The sequence below is a fragment of the Malaya genurostris genome, chromosome 1 (genome assembly GCF_030247185.1).
Source record: "Malaya genurostris strain Urasoe2022 chromosome 1, Malgen_1.1, whole genome shotgun sequence".
NCBI lineage: Eukaryota > Metazoa > Arthropoda > Insecta > Diptera > Culicidae > Malaya > Malaya genurostris.
In genome coordinates this window covers 140,834,414-140,852,173 of record NC_080570.1, presented here as the reverse complement: position 1 = coordinate 140,852,173, position 17,760 = coordinate 140,834,414, and the positions used below count along the sequence as shown (strand labels likewise).

Sequence of the window (17,760 nt, the reverse complement as noted above, 5' to 3'; positions counted from 1 at the left end):
AAATGTCGAAATAATCAATTTGCAAATGTGACCTGATAAAAAGTTTGCTTCAAACTGGTTTTGAAAACTTCACATTCGTGGGATGCGTTCACAGAATGCCCTAGCTCAAAATTTGACAGATGTCACAGTGACAGTCAGGGTTGCCACATGTACAGATTAATCTGCATTTTACAGATTTTTCAGATAAATTTGTGACCAAGATTCTGTATATGCAGATTACAGATTTTTGGCAAAAAATACAGATTTGTACAGATTTTTGATAGCGTGGATTAAAAATTGAATAAAGATCAAGTTGAAATATATTAAATGATGGTATTGATTATTATTTCAAAGCGAAAACATTATCCTGATTGTGTGTTAATTCTAAAAAGAGATCAAATTAAGTTTTCAGATTGGACTTTGAAAGTTTTTCGTCAAATCATTATTTGGAAAGGCTCCAACGCAAAAACAACTTCCAGCGTTTTTTCAACTACAAAATCATAAAATTCAGACTAAGAAAAGTTTTGGTTTTTTCCTTAAATTTGGGTTCTAAAGACTTTTCATTCCATTGTGCTTCGATTTCTTATCACTTCTATATACAGATTTTCAATACAGGTTTTTGAGCTCCCGATACAGATTTACAGATTTTCCTTCTGAAAAATGCAGATTTAAATGTGGCAACCCTGGTGACAGTCCACTTTCCGCGAGTTACTTTGTTCTTCTCTCTCTCGCGGTCAGTTGCTTCAAGACCATCGGACAGTGCAGTTGTGTTGTGTGAGTAGTGTCTGTACCTTTGCGGACGAACTCACTGCTGCGGATAGAGTGAGAAGGAGCGTGAGTGAGAGGAAACTGCTGTGTAGAAAAACGGGAGTGTTTCACACGCACGCAAGGCAGACACAAAAGTGGAGAAGCCATTTTCCAATCTCGGGCCTGGTCGCTGTAGTGTGTGCACAAAATTGAAGAAAAAACGGGAAAATCCGTGGAAAATGCTCCATTTTCCATCGCGAATCGAAACATTGGTGGACAAATAAACGCACGACAATGCAGATTTAGGAATCCAGCGGTCTGTACATTGTCGGTACCAGTCCGGTTCCTGTGATATCCGATTTTTTCCTAGTTTCTTCAGTTCGATCCGCGGTCATGCTGAAAATTTGAGTTTCATTTTCTTCACTTCGGTAAGGTTTGCGGGCGCTGGAAGTAGTGAAAAAAAAATAGTTTCCGGACGGCTAAGCAAGTTGACGTCGACGGTGGAAGGCAGGAGCGCAGCAGCACGAAACGAGTGCAGCAAAAATTTGATCGATATTTTCCACCATTTATTGTGGTGCGCCAAAGAATTTGCCCTGTGTGGTTCCATTCTTTATAGTTTTCCTTTCCACCGGTGGGGCCAGAAGGAGCGAAAGGCACAGTGCAATTGTTGGCCTCGTTGAAGCAGAAAAAAAAAGTTCAGTATATCTAGTTTTTGTTAGTGTGAAAATTGTCAAATTCTCTATCCTTATATCGATTGTGCATTAAAATAAGAGTATTCCGCCTAGTCCTATTGGATCTAGTCAGAAACGACAGAAAGCCCTTTCTGGAGCACACCATCGGAAGACATTCTTGAAAAAAAGAGCTCAGAGAGAGAAACAGGCGCTTGTCTGAATCGCACCTTCCACGAGCAACCAAAAGAAAAAAAATGTCGGGTGATCGTGAGATTCCAGCCGAGGATAGCATCAAGGTGGTGTGTCGTTTCCGGCCACTGAATGACAGCGAGGAACGAGCCGGGTCCAAGTTTATCGTAAAGTTCCCATCCGGACCGGAGGAAAACTGTCTCTCGATTGGGGTAAGTATCCGCGGCACTCGTCCGTCGATTCGGGCGGGGGTGGGTTGATTCGATAGAGACGATAATGGGGATTAGCAACAACAAACGGCAGCCTCTCACTTTGTGCTTACATAAGTCTGCTGCTGCTGAGAATGTAGTGAGAACGTGGGTTTCTGGGCAGGCTGGTATGAATCATTCGAGAGTTTCCTGGCTCCGTTGGTTTTTGGTTGGGAGTCGGCATACGGCTCCAGTGTTGCAATGCTCGGTGTTATCGATTTTCTGACACGTATGATGAAAAAAAAATACAACGGACTCGAGTGTTTTGGTCCGCATACGGACGAAGATATTGTCCGAGATCGGTGGCTCTCTGCAAGTTGCTTCAGTTTCGTTTCATTGAATTTCATTGTAGGTAGCTTTGAAACGTAAAAACAGAGAAAAACACGAGTGCCGTTTCCTTTACTGTTTGAGCAATCGTCGTTGCGATTGAACACGAACGGTCGATGGTTTTCTTTTTGGCAATTTATGAAAGTTGCTGCCAATCGAATTCGCCCCATCCCCCTTCTAATGCAGATCATCAACACGTAATTTTTGTTTGTTGATTTACTGTCAAAATTTTTGGCAGAGTCATGTGCATGGGGTAAAGAAAGGGATTATATTCTTTACTGATAAGTGAAGGTGACATCACTTCAAAACATGCCGAAGGCTAACAAACAGCCAATAATGTCACAGTTTTCTGAACGGGATAACTCTACAATCGAAACCTGTCCCTTTTGCGCAAAGGTTCTCAAGGGTTTCAAGGACATGCCGATGGATGTGCGAGCAGATTCCCAGACTCTGCATGCAAAACAAACAACGAAATTGTGGCGCCATTATCAGCCGAAATAATCTCCACAATGTCTGAAATGAAGAGAAAGCATGTCAGTCAGTAACTCAACTAAGACTAAGACTTCCACCCGTATGTAAATATCTAGCGAATCCAAGCATTTTGTCGTTATCCACATACGGGGGACTCAAAGGAAAGTGCAAACAATAACAATTTTTCTCTGTGAGAACGGGGAGAACTGACGGCCATAAGAGCAGAACATAACAACTTGATTATCCAGCATATCCTGCTCTGTTATTCGTTTGAGGAGCAGCTCAGTACAGAAAATATTGATTTTTCCTTGGATGTTTTTCTACTATGTCGCAGTAACCGCACGTAAAATGTGGTAATAAGATTTTAGCGGATTTGGTACGTTTTATGCTAGCTGGAAAATTTGATTTGCTGCTTTGAAATCCTACAATTTTGCCTAGAAATTTAGATTCTACAAAAATCTCAATCTTAGTAATACAAAGAACGATAAGTTTTCGTAAGTTTGGCCCCCCATATTCCATGCCAACAAACAGGGCGATGCTTCCATTGCTAGAACAGAAGGGTGAAACTATTTTCTTGTCGTCATTTTAGATTGTGTTCGAACTTTTCACTACTGGAAATAATAAATGAGACGTAAAATTACTCGCAGATATGTCTGAATGAAATATGCACGAGAACGTAACTTCATTATTCACAAAGGAATTATCGAAGTATACAAATCGAAAAAGGGTAAAATTCTTTTTATGTTGATTTACTCAGTTGATGGAGAAAATATACCAATAACTCATCAACTCATCAAAAATTGATCTGAAAATATACGACAATTTTAAAATAGGAGTTAAAACCAAAAATAGGAATAGTCCAGTGGTGTTCTTTGCTTCGTAAATCTCTCTCCACTTGATTGATCCATCTTGCCTATCTTCAGCTTTCAGTCCGATGTATGTTTCCATAATATTTTCAAGGTTACGTGTCACAATATCAACGTCGTCAGCGAAGTCAAAAAGCTGTACGGACTTTCGGAAGATCGTACCAATCGTGTCGTTACGCTTTTTGAATTAAATATTACAAACTGATATTAAGTATCAAGAGTAAACCAAGCTAACTTGTGTTGGTAATTTGTATATTACGTACATTTTATTTGGTACGTATTAGAGTGACTATAATCAGAGTGGCGACAGCTGTTCGTTTGGAATGACAGCTCCCAGTTCCAAACGAGCAAACGACCTGTCAATTCAATGTAAAGCTAATGGAATGTTTTGAATTGTTGCCAACATTACGGATGAGATGTCGTCACTCTGGTTATAGGCACTCTAGTACGTATGTCATAGATCTATGTATTCATATATGCAGTGCAACCAGTTTACCAAAGTGGCTTGAACGATTGAGTTTCAAACAATCTCTTCTAGCAATAATTTGTTCTCAAATGAATGTTAAGTCTGACTTTTTGGATGAAATATCAGTTTTGATCAATTTTTCACCGAAGTTTGATGAAAAATGGCTTACATTTTATGAGCGTAAATTTTAATCCCTAATAAAAAAAATTAGCAACATTGCTTCAATGCATTTGCATTAGATTGCGCTATACAAAATAATCAAAACTAAATATTTTCTGTTACAAAAGCAGTTTCCCGTTTTACGACAACATTCCATATCCATTGCCTTTTGCGTGTTAAATTAAAGATTCCTATTTTGCGGGTTGACTTATAGAAGGTACGTAAATCTTTATATCGCAACAATTTCTGCAAGAGAAAATCCATATAGGAATGTGTTTGTTGCTAATCAAATGTGTTAGTGGAAGTAAGTTGCAACTGAAATAATTTTTCTCGAGCAGTTTTCAGAAAAACGGAAGAGTTTTAGACTAAGATTTTCGCTTTTCTTGAATTGCAATTTTAAGCATAATCAACTGATTGGTTTATTTTTCAATCATATGGAAGATTTGATGATGAAAATCGGAAAAAGAAGCGCAGGTATTTGTTTTTACGCAGATATTGTTAAAATTACTTATACGCTTACTCCTTAAACAAGAGACAATAGAGTCCATCACCATGCCGTATTTGGAGCACTTGTTTCATCGCGAATATTCTGCTTTTGTTATTTTTATCAAATCTGTATAAAATGTTCAAAACGACGAATGTAATAATGAGAGATTCTCTTTGTTTACTTGTTCCTCTTTCGATTATTGCGAAACATTCCAGAACTTTTGGTAATTTCTTCAGTGCAGATTAAAAGATGATAGCTTTAGTTATTATTATTGTAAAATCAACAGACACATTGTAGTCCTAATGATAGTTTCTAATACTAATAGTTATTATTATCGTTAAATAATTAATACCGTAATGATCGAAAGAGCAAGTAAACAAAGATAACAAACATCTCTCATTGTTACATTCGTCGTTTTGAATATTTTATACAGAAATAATGTTTTCCTAAAAAGTGATCCCAATAGACAGAGGTGTTCTGATCATAGTTTGTAATTCTTCTCTAATACCACAGTTTACACATGAATTTCGTTAACAATTAGTTTCCAAAAGCATAGTTGCCAAAATCTTCAAACTAAAGATTCACTTCAATTTCACTCATTTTTCTCAGCGATAGTTTGACCAATTTCAACAAACTTAGATTCAAATTCGTAGGCCCATGAAATTACCAAATTTCATCCGGATAGGACTCCCGGTTCCGGAATTAGAGGGTAAACTGTGTTAAAAAGAGATTATCTTACTCGAAAATTGAGTTATAAACAGAATAGAAAGTAAACAAAGAGAAACTCTCATTGGTTTATGTGACCTTTTGAAATGTACACGTCGAGTTGTTCGGAACTATTTCGTGTCGGTACTGAGTCGGACAAGTCTCGGTTGATTTTTCATTAGGGCGTATAAGCAAGTGACAGTTTCTCTTTGTTTACTTTCTCTTCTATTAATTACCAAGCGGTTTCCACGTTTATCACTCAACTCTGCATGAAATGATACCCGAAACTTTCGACTTTCAAACAGAATAGTGATATCAAAGAAAATCTTTTTAATCACATCACAATAATCGAAACAGAGAGTGAGTGACGCCCTAATGAAAAATCGGTCGAGAAGTGAAGATATACATTAGAAAAGGTCCCAAGTGCTGCAGTTGGCCCGGGTTGGCGGTTCAATGCATAAGGCACTGGTCTTACAACCTTAATTTGTGTCAAAAATTAGCCTAATGAAAAAAGACTATTTGAATGACACGACTATCACACTACTAGGTGGCTTAAGAAGACGTTTTTCTGTTGTCTTTTGTTTTAAGTAGGTTGAAAAAAGTTTACTAGACTTAGAGTCAGAATTTGTCAAATCGCCCAAAACAAACTAGTTTAATGTTTAGATCAAGTGTTGATCATTTGGATCTATTTGGTCATTAAAATGATTTTTCAAAAAACATTAGAAAACCCATTTTTCTTCACTTTTCTAACAAATTCATACCATTTTTGTCTTTCTCGTATAGAAAGGCTATGTAATCTCTGTGGAAATCGACTTTTGAATGGAGGCCTGGGTGTCATATACCATTCGACTCAGTTCGTCGAGATCACCAAATGTCTGTGTGTGTATGTGATAAATAATGTCATTCGATTTTCTCGGAGATGGCTGAACAGATTTTCAAAAACTCAAAATCAAATGAGAGGTCTAATGGCTTACTATTGAAGATAAACATAAACTTTATCCGACTTCCGGTTCCGGAATTACAAGGTAATATGTGCAAATTTATAAGATAATGCGCATTCAATTTTTTCGGACATTTCTTAATCGATTTTTACAAACCAAGAGAAAAATAAAAGTACTCAAAATTTATTAAAAAGTCCCCGAAAAGTTGATACAGATCCGACTTCTGGTTCCGGTATTACAAAACTATAAGTGAAAATTTTTCATTTTTATGGGTATTTTTTTCACAAGTGATGGCATAGAAATTTTCATAAAACTTACTGGTAAATTCATTTAGTTGGCGGACCTTGTTAATTAGTGGATATATAAATCTACTTTGGAACTACTAGTCCCCGGTTTCCGGTTCCAAAAGCACCGCGATAATAGTGAAGAAAAATTCTAATAACGGAACTCTCTTTGACTTCTGGGCAACGGTTAAACCGATTTTCACAAATCATAAGTCAAATTGAAGCTCTTAGTGTTTTAAAAGATACTGTGCATTTTCATCCAGATCCGACTTCCAGATCCGGAATAATAGGGCAGTGAGTGTCAAAACTATCAAACTGTCATTCAAAATGATTCGAAACCGATTGTTTCACCCTTTTCAGTGATGGTATAAACCCTATATTTCCGGATCCGGAAGTCGGATTCGGATAAAATTTAAGAATTCCCTATGGGACCACAGGACCTTTCATTTGAACCTAAGTTCGGTCGAAATTGAAAATTGAAAATCTAAGTTCGGTCGAAATTGAAAGTTGAAAATCGGTCGCACCATCTAGTTAGAACACATATTTTCATTTTTTTGCACATTTTACCCCATAACTTCGGATCCGGAAGTCGGATCCAAATAATATTCAGGAATTTAGTATAGGACCACAAGACCTCTCATTTGAATCTAAGTTTGTGAAAATCGCTTCAGTCATCTCCGAGAAAAGTTAGTGCAAAAAAAAAGGATGAAAATCATGCTCGTGATGAAAAATATTCGCAAAGTGTTTTACATTTATGAATTGCTGAGGAGCGCCGTCAGAAAAATAGATGCACTTGCGTATATGTGGATAGTATTGTAAAGAATATTGATAAAGAGCTTCGAGAAAAAACATACATAGCTATTGTGTCATGTTTCTTGCAATCAGAAATAATTACTAATGTTTTATGATCGATTTTACTGTTCATTTTATAATAGGAAACAATGGGGAATATAGTCGCTTGGTCGTTGTTCCAATGAAAGCCAGTTATGGCGTTTTGAATAACGAAGGCGTAATTTTCCGCAAAATAGCAAATTATTAAACTTTCGTCACTCTTCAATTTTTTTTTCACATTTTAAAAATATGAAACTTGTTTTCGAGCAATGTCATAGCCGAAGCAGAAAAAAAAGTCAACGCCGGAGAGCTAGGATCGGTCGGATCTGCATAATACGGATAGCCTTTTGAGCTCGTATCCGAGCGAATCGCGCTGCGGTACGCTCCGAACGTACGGGTCGAAATTGAAAAATTCACTGCTCCGAAAGTATTGATCTTTCCACTCTGAAACTTTGCAAAGATTGATTAGGCCCAAGTTTGAATTTTTTTTATTTGTTTATTAATTATTAACTTTTTTCATTATATTATCTTTGAAGATTGTTTTATGTAATCACTTCAAAAGCTAAGGAAAAGACGCACATTTCATGTCTTGGACGAATTTTTGTACCTTTATTAGATTTTACAGTATAGGCTGTTGAAAAAAGGCTCGTTTTTGAAAACGCGAAATTTCAAAAAATCATATCTCGAAAATTTCACGTACCACATTGAAATAAAAAAAAACGTGTCGGATATTTTCGAGTTCTTTACCGAAAAAAATAGTTAGATGAAAAAAAAATGGGTGGCTGATTTTGCGTGGAATGCCCCATATATATAATAGCGGTAAAAACGTGTTTTGTCGGTTACGTCACTTATACTACCATATCTCCAGAACCAGAAGTCACAGTCATTTGATCTTTGAACTTGATCAATGGCCCGGCAGTAGCTTTTTTTAAACTAAGTTTGTTAAAATCGGTTCAGCCATCTCTGAGAAAATTGAGCGGTAAAAATATCCTCGAAAAGTGCACACACACAGACATTTTCCAATCTCGTCGAACTGAGTCGATTGGTATATAACATTATGGGACTCCGAGGCTCAGTTCGAAAGTTTTTCCAGCAATTTTAATATCTTTCTATAGAGAAAGGTAACAATCCGTAAGAAGAAACTTGAGTCAGCCATATGATCTTCGGGCTCGATTCTCAACCCAATTTTAGTCTTGAACGAGTCGGAGCGGAGGAACAGAAATGTGTTTCGAAGGTTACGTCACATGTATCCTTGCATCTTCGGTGCTCCGGACAAAAAAGTCGATTCTTCCAATAATTCTACTACCTTTGCTTAGAGAAAGGCAAATACACAACGCTAATACATAGCAAAAAAATCATATACTAAGTATTCATTTAGCAAAGTGGGTTAAGCTTAGCAGTGGTAAAATTGAATTTCCCCGCAAAAAAAAAAGAAAAGAAAAAGAAAAATCGAGAGCGTCATTCGCCAAATCACATGCCAACGGCGCTTTCCTAGTTCGGTTCGGTACTTACTACTGTGTCAAGCCGCCTGTAATCAGTTTACTGCGTTAATCGGCTTTCCCATTCAAAAGGTTTAGCCAGTCAGCAGCGGGTAACTCGAAAATTACCACCTACATACAAAGCGAGTAAAAATACCAGTACACACGCGTTGGTTGTGCCATTGTCAGTCAAAGTGAGCAGTAGTAGAACAAATGAAGAAACAAAAAACAGTTGATGATACGGCTCTAGTGGGGAAGCGTGTCCCGGATGAGGTCACGGTCTGCATCGCGTCATCTCGGTACAATAGTTTGCTGCTGCTGTTGCTGCTCGAAATGCTCGACATTGCTCGCAATCCGATTGCGGGTTTCTTCATTGCTCTAGAGTTGTGTTCCCCATGTGTGAAAACTGGCGCTCTTCGAGTGAGAATTAATTTCTTCTAATAATGATTCAGATCCATTTCAACGGTACTGAGGAGGGCACTATGGTCTAGTGTTTTATATTTTCACACTCATCCAGAACATATTCATTGAGTAGAAAAACGACTTTATTATTGTGCTGAAAATTTCCGAAAACCCATTTGCTTTCTTGTTTCCATCTCCCTAGTGGCTCACTGCGAATGCTGTACTCCCGAAAACATGGCACTAAATGAGCTTATCTCAATTCTATTGCAGTGGTGGGTGTCAAATTTCTGCGAAAACGTAATTAACACCATTAATTGTCCATCGTCATCTTGACTAAGCACCTAATTAGACCGCGTTATTTCTTCCGCGTGAATGATTTTACGCATTCATTCATTCATGTCTGACACCCGCAGTCGCATGTAATCTCAGAAGCAGAAAATTTGAAACGAGAGACAATGAACACCGCTAGGTGGATTTAGAATACCACTGTCACTTTTTGAAGCAGCAAGTTCGCTAATTTATGTTGTCACTGCTGCTTCAGCTGCCCTCGGTTTCTCAGTCATGGTTCCATTTTCGGTTTCCTAGAAATCGCTTGAACATTTTCTATTACGAGTACTCCTTCAGTATGACGGGTATGGATAATATTACTCATCGGTAATACTCACTAAGCAAATTTTTCTGTTTCAAAAGACTTCGTAACCGATTCTTAAGCGTACGGAACCATTGCTTGGCTAGTAGGCTACGATCCTACTGACGCTAAGAATCTTTCCGGGTCGGTGCTCCGACATACGACAACCAGCTTGTTAGACCAGCGTCAACCCGGTTCTCACTAAAAAATGTTAATTTTCGAAACATTAAATCTGCAATGAGACGAACTGTAATTTTCCAGACGATTTCAAATTACCAACTATTATTGGTAATTATTAAAGTTATTCGTTACTGCTGTCAAAATAAAAAAAAATCATGAAACCAATTATTTTATCATGAAGACATGATAACTGTTCATGATTTTATGAGCAAAAGGATGCAAATTATGAGCAATCAATCAGACCATCAGCAATCAGTACCATAAAAATTAATCATGGTCAGAAAATACGTTACCCGGGGAACATATTTCATTCAAATATGGCACTCTGAAGTCGAGCACTTTACCTTGCGTACCGAAATTGCGTGTATTTTCCGTGCACCTGAGTTGCTGCACAGATTCAAGAAGAGAAGGAATTACTCAGCTCAGCTCTGAAATTTTTCGTTCTCTCTGTCACGTTTTGCTCTGTGAGAACTTGTATACACAACTCTAGAAGAGGCTTCAATGGCTTGTGGCAGTTGCTACCTCAGTTGCAACGTTTAGTGATAATGTAATTGGCAGACTTTCTCGACATGCACAGCGCCGAATTCTTCTTTTATTGCGATGATACGAAAAAAGTTCAATAAAAAAATCCCTTCCGAAAGTATATCGTTATTTCATTGTTTTGAAAACCACAAGTTAAAAATGTTTAGTTGATTGTGAGAAATATTCATTTAATAATTAGAAATCATTTCGTTTTTGCCTTTTTCTATAGAAAGGTAATAGAATTACTCGAGAAAACCCATGCTCGACGAGATCGGAAAATGTCTGTGTGCATGTGTATGGTCTTTTCACAGATTTTTACCGTTCATTTTTTTCGGAAATGGTTAAAGTGATTTCAACAGCCTAACCGCACATTTTTTCATCTCGAAGATGACTCAACGAATCTCGATAAACTTAAGGTTATTTGAAAGCTCACAATGTCAATCAAATTTGGAAGGGTTATGAGCGAACATATTCGGTTCGGAAGATGTAATCTTATATGTGACGCAACCGACAAATCCCAGTTTCTTTTAAAGCACCAAAATTAATCGCATATTGAAGAATCGATTTAGAAGTCTAAATTTACTCGTTTGAAAGAATATTTATCATGACAAGAGAAAAGCATTATCACACTACTAGATAGATTAATAAGGGGTTTTGACGTTAAAAAAGCCTTGCTCTTCACTATGCGGAGCCGGGCGCCAATTAGAAAATTCTTTCTTAATCCACCTAGTGCTGTGATAATGCCTTTCCTTTGCCATTAAAATAGCCTCATTCCAACATTTCTAAAATTCAGTCGATGAAAAAATGTGGGGTAAGGCGGTTACGTCGCTTTTACCATTATATCTCCGGAATTAGTTATCAAACCCATTTGATCTTAGGAACTTGATCCACAATTCAACAGAACAGTAACTTTCAAACTAGCCTACGCTCGTCGAAATTGGTTCAACCATCTCCGAGAAAATTAAACGTTGAAAAATCTTAGAAGTGCACTTACAGACATTGTCCGATCTCGTCGAGTATGAGTCGAATGGTACATAACAACACCAGGGTCCCCGAGGCTCCGTTCGAAAGCCTGTTTTTCATACACCATTGTAAAATCGACCTATGTTTTCACGAGCCAATCACAGCATGTCAAAATGAAGTCATCCTCTTGATTCTTCTCGCATTTCACTCAGTAGCAGTTCTGCTTCGGTCGTTTTAGGGAGAACTTTCTCACAATACGGAATCTATAAACATGTTTACAACCTTTTAAGTGAATTTCACTGATTTCGGCTACAAAGAATTCCGGTTCCGAAAATATCGGGAATAGAGGAGTTCAATTGTTCCCCCATAAAAGTCCAGAACGAATTTTATAAACAAAAATTCAATTTAAAAGACTTGTGGTCCCATGCAAAATTGGTGAGTTTTATCCGAATCCGTTTCCCGATTCTAGAAATACAGTTTAAAATCGTCATAGAAGATGACGATGCCAAAAAATTTTCATAGCTTAGCTCAAAACTATTCCAATGTATTCATCTTGTTAACCCATGGCCATACGAACCGTTTTGGGTTATGCTGGTCCCTGAATACCAGTTACGGAGGTACTGGAAATAATGACCAAAAACTCTAAAGTGGAACTCACTTGCAGTTCCGAAATTACAGGGTAGTGAGTGATTGTGATTTCAAACTGTTACTTAAAACGACGCTCGTTAACATAAATTCATGAATATTAATGCAAAAACCACATGCGGATTGATAGAAAAAGGTATCATCTCACTGCTAGGTGGATTAAGCACATTTTATCATAAACGAAGGGAAGTCCAATTGTTCAAACCAAAATTGAAGATTTAAGTTCATGAATTTTATTCGTCTTCAAACTACGTGTTTCCAACTTTCTATCATATAAATACCGATTCGGGTTAAGGGGTTTAAATACACTTCAGCAATAGGACGTCAAGCCGAAATACTTACCAAGTTTGAATGAATGGACGATTTTTTTGCGTTTCGAATGAGTGATTACATGCAAACAAATTCGCACTCTCTCATTCTGTTACTAACGCAGATCGCATTGGCACTCAGTGAACTCCGTTCTATTGATCAAATGTCATCATAGACACACGAGGAACTTGTAAGCAGTTAGGTATCTCAACTTTTGACGATCACAAAAATCAATCTTAAAGTCTTGAGTCCAAATGGTTTGCCATACAGAAGATATGTGCATGGTTTCATTCAAATTGGAGCAAGCCGATTCTGATTTTGCTATCTCTTATATTACAAATTTAAACAACGTGCTTAATCCACCTGATACCTTTTTTTATTAATCACCTGTAATTTCAAAATTAGAAATCGGATTCGGATAAAATTCACCAATTTTGTACAAAACCATAAGTTTAGTTTAATATGAATTTTTGTTTAATAAATTCGTTTTGGCCTCATTTTAGCTTCTTTATTCCCGATACTTTCAAAAACGGAATTCGGATATCGGTGTAGCCGAAGTCAGGTAAATTCGCCTAATGGATTGTAAACCATTTCATTGGATTCGAAATTTTTGAAAATCAGTGTAGCCATTTTTATGGGACCTTGAGGGGCGGGTAGTGTCCAACACTTTTGTATAACATTTCAAGAATATTCTGGGAAATTTTGAAGCCTATCGGAACAAAACTCAGCAAGTTATGGGCCTTTATTTTTGCTGATCTCATACTACGAAGAAGTAAGAGCTCGGCGCACAGGCCCAAGATTTCTGCTTCGATTGACTAAAAAACTACAAAACATTCTCGAAATGTTTCATTATAACAAAATACAAAAAAAAAATATGGTTTTTTGAGAATGTTAGAGCCTACGTGTTCCCTTGAGCAATGATTTGTTTCCTTGGATTTTATAGACAAAAAACTGTTAACGCGTTTTTCTCGAAAGCAGGTTTTGAAAGTCCGTGTCCATCGTCATTCAAAAACTACTGCACCATTTTTTTCAAATTTGGCATACACTTTATACGTATAAAAAACCAGACCCCATCGTTTTCCTTTTCGTTGTTTGTTACCTTGGGAAGGTTTAATAGCAATAAAATGGTGGATTTTTTCATGAAAAATCGTAGTTTTCACTTTGAACAACCACCAAAATTTCCTAAAATAAAAAAACAAAAAGAAACGTTGGGGTTTAGGAAAACTTCTACTCTAACTATGTTGCGTTGATTTGTTTACTTCTGATTAGTCTCCGCTGAGATACAGTGGACACCGCAAATCATGATTTTCAAGAAACGTTCTCAAAAATACCCCTTCACCGACTTATTTCTCAATATTTTTCCACGAAAAAAAAAAATACAAAATGCTGTTCGAATGATGCTTTTTATCATGAAAAATATTTTTATTTATTTTGTTGCACGATAATTCTGAAAAAATCTCAAAAATAATGATTTTTGTCATCATTTAGACCCTTTTGTCTTTTAGTCCCAAAGTCGATTTATTTAAAAAAAAGCTATAAAAATAAAATTTATTTATTTAAGAATAGCCTATAAAAACAAAATTTGAATAAAACTAAAAAACTTTCTTCAGTATAAACTACCATCACCTTTTCGATTTGTAAACAGCTAAGTCAAGTTATTATAGATTTAAATGTGGCAACCCTGCACGCTATACAAAATTGAACAAAGCACGCTGTGTGCTTGGACTATGGTGTTTTTTTTTCTTCCGTACCAGCACGTACCGATGCGTACCGGTTTTGCATCATTTGGTGTGACCGTTTTGGATACTTATTGCCCTATAATTCCGCAATAGGAAATCGGATCTGGATGAAATTGCACAGTATCTTTTAAGACACTGAAAGCTTTAATTTGAATTATGATCTGTGAAAATCGGTTTAACCGTTGCTGAGAAATCGAAGTGAGTTCCGGTGTTGAAGCTTTTCTTCACTATTACCGGTGCGTTTGGAAGCGGAAACCGGGCACTAGTAGTCCCAAAGTAGGTTTATATATCCACCAACTAACAAGGTCTGCCAACTAAATGAATTTACACCAGCAAGTTTTATAAAAATGTGCACTTCGCTTTTGGAAAATACTCATGAAATTGAAATTGTTTACTAATCGCACTGTAATACCGGAACCGGAAGTCGAATCTTTGTCTTAGTTTTTGCATCTTAGTTTGTAAAAATTTGTTGGGAAATTTCCGAGAAAATCATATGCGCATTTTCTCATAGATTTGCACAAATTGCCTTGTAATTCTGGAACCGGAAGTCGGATCGGAATAAAATTCAATAGCGATCTATGGGACCGTAAGACCTTTCATTTGAATCTGAATCTGTGAAAATCAGTTTAGCCATCTCTGAGAAAATCGAGTGACATTATTTATCACATACACGCATACATACATACATACATACATACATACACAGACATTTGATCAGGTCGTCGAATTGAGTTGAATGGTATATGACATTCAGTCCTCCGGGCCTCGGTTCAATAGTCGGGGTTTTCACAGTGATTGTATAGCCTTTGTATATGAGAAAGGCAAAAATTGAGATGATATCAGCTCTGGACGTTTACGGATCAAGAGTAAACCAAGTTAACTTGTGTTGGTAATTTGTATATTACGTACATTTTATTTAGTACGTATGTCATAGATCTATGTATTCATATATGCAGCGCAACCAGGCTTGCACAATTGAGTTTTAAACAATCTTTTTTAATGATAATTTATTCTCAAATGAAAATTAAGCCTGACTTTTTTGATGAAATATCAGTTTTGATCAATTTTTCACCAACGTTTGATGGAAAATTGCTTACCTTTTATGAATGTAGATTTTTATTCCCTAATAGAAAAGTAAGCAACACTGCTTCAATGCATTTGTATTAGATTGCGCTACACAAAATGAACAAAACAAAATATTTTCTATTACAAAAGCAGTTTTCCGGAGAAATAAATAGTTTTACGATAACATTCCATATCAATTGCCTTTCGCATGTTAAATTAAAGGTTCCAATTTCGCGGGTTTGCTTATAGAAGGTATGTAAATCTTTTTTTTTTTGCAATAATTTCTGCAAGTGGAAATCCATATAGAAATGTGTTTGTTGATAATCAAATGTGTCAGTGAAAGTAAGCTAAATCTGAAATAATTTTTCTCGAGCAGTTTTTAGGAAAACGGAAAAGTTTTAGACTAAGATTTTCGCTTTTCTTGAATTGCAATTTTAAGCAGAATGAACTGATTGGTTTATTTTTCAACCATATGGAGGATTTATGGATTAAAATCAGGAAAAGAAGCGCCGGAATTTGTGTCTACGCACACATTGTTGACATTACTCATACGCTTGCAAAGGGTCTTGCTCCTTAAGGGCTGAGGCCAGTGTGTTTTAGGGCGTTTTAAAGGGTTATTTTCACGCTTCAAATCTGATTTTCTCAGAAACGGTGACGAATATCAAAAAACACAACTGACAATCTCTTAGAAATTAGTTTATTATATCGTTTATCGTTTAGTTTAGATTAATCTGTGAAAATTTCAGAATGATTGTTTGATTTTAGCGGTCGGGAATGTCTTTTTTCTGAAAGAAGAATTGCATAGCTAAAAATGGCAAATTTCAACTTGTTCATTGAATATCTCGCCTTCATGGAGCATGGATCAAAAATCTATCCTGACAATGCCTAGATAATTTAATTTAGATGCGATTAGTGCATAAAAACATATATGTTGTCGCGATGAAAATGAAGTGTAAAATATTTTTGTGGAGGTAAGTCGATTTCTTTGTCGGCGCCGTTTTAGTTCCCTGATAACGTAACGAAACATGAGAGAGAAATAAAATCGGCTCAAAGAGGCTGCCAAACAAGCGGCAGCTTTCTTGGATTTTATGTGATGTAATGTCAAACTTGTAACCGAAAATATCAAAACTTTCTTGACCACCCGGCCACACCGAGAGTCATTTTGCACATTTGCAAGAGAGCATGGAGAGAAATCTGTATAAAATGTTCAAAACGATGTATGTAACATTGAGAGATTCTCTTTGTTTACATTCTCTTTCGATTATTGCGAAATATTTCTGCTTTTTCCGGTAATTTCTCCAGAGCAGATTAAAAGATGATAGCTTTAGTTATTATTATCGGTAAATGATTGGAGAGAAGGATTGCTAAGAGTGCCGTAATAATCAAAAGAGAAAGTAAACAAAGAGAATCTCTCAATGTTACATACGTCGTTTTGAACATTTTATACAGAAATGTAATACGCACAGCGAGCCACGTGGTTTTACGCGACCTACTGGCCTCAGCCCTTAATGCAAATTTCTATGACATTCGGCTTAAAAAAAATTCTTTAGTTTTGCGATATTTGTCTGTGTGGATTTGCAAAGTTACGCGGTCCCAAATTCCCAGTTAATTAAAAAAAATTATCATGATTACACCAGATCTCGTCTTTTCATGCATTTTTTGAATATTTGGCTTAAAAAAAATTCGATTTCGGTTATCTTAAAATTTACCTAAACCCCAAAGTCGATTTTTTCAACTATTTTTGTTTTATTACACCCCATATCTGGACGTTTCATGCATGTCTATGACATTTGACGTAAAAAAATTCTTCAGTTTTGCGATTTCCCTCGCGTAAAAAAGACCTCAGTGAATTTGTCTAATAGAATGCAATGTTTCGTCTTTGAAACAAGTCAGTAATAGACGGTGACGCACCGTCTGAATCGTACCAAACTATACCCATCATGCACTTGGCTATAGATTCCCTTCGATATAAAGTAATATCAAAAGCTTTTCTTTCGCTCCACTGCAACGGAAGTCAGTGGTTTTCTTTTTCATATTGTGTTGTAAAGTCTACTTGCGAAGTAGCAATTGAGTGGTTGTATAAGAAAATGACCAGAAAAACGACTAGTGAATCCTGCTGTTCCAACACCTACTCGATATACAAACACGCATTCCGACCGACCAACCGACCGACCATCATTGTCGAAAATTAAAACTACTGCTGCCAATCGAAAAGAAAAGGGTGAGCGCATCGAAGTCGATTACGTTGCTTTCTATGTTGTTGGTTGTAGTCATGGTGATGAGTGCAACCAACAAAACGACGCCACCGATAGGGTGAGTGGATGTTTTTTGATGGTCAACCCCCGCGGGTATAGAAACATAAAGCTGAATAGCATAACACTAGGCTCATCACCCCCATATAATATGGAAGAAGAACTAAAGAAAAACAACTAGCAGCAAGTAGACGATTTGTGTTAAT

The 17,760-nt window shown here is 36.7% G+C and overlaps 1 protein-coding gene across 2 annotated transcripts in view; it reads left to right on the top strand.

The window, feature by feature from the left end:
• The first annotated feature begins 730 nt into the window (after window positions 1-730).
• Window positions 731-17,760, top strand: part of LOC131425949 (kinesin heavy chain) — a 37,989-nt gene continuing 20,959 nt past the window's right edge. For both annotated transcript variants that reach the window (XR_009229048.1, XM_058588282.1), the window contains exon 1: window positions 731-1,798. Coding sequence is in view for 1 of the 2 variants with exons in the window: in XM_058588282.1 (XP_058444265.1) it covers window positions 1,652-1,798 (147 nt within the window). In the remaining variant the exon portion in view is untranslated. The remainder of the gene's footprint in view (window positions 1,799-17,760) is intronic.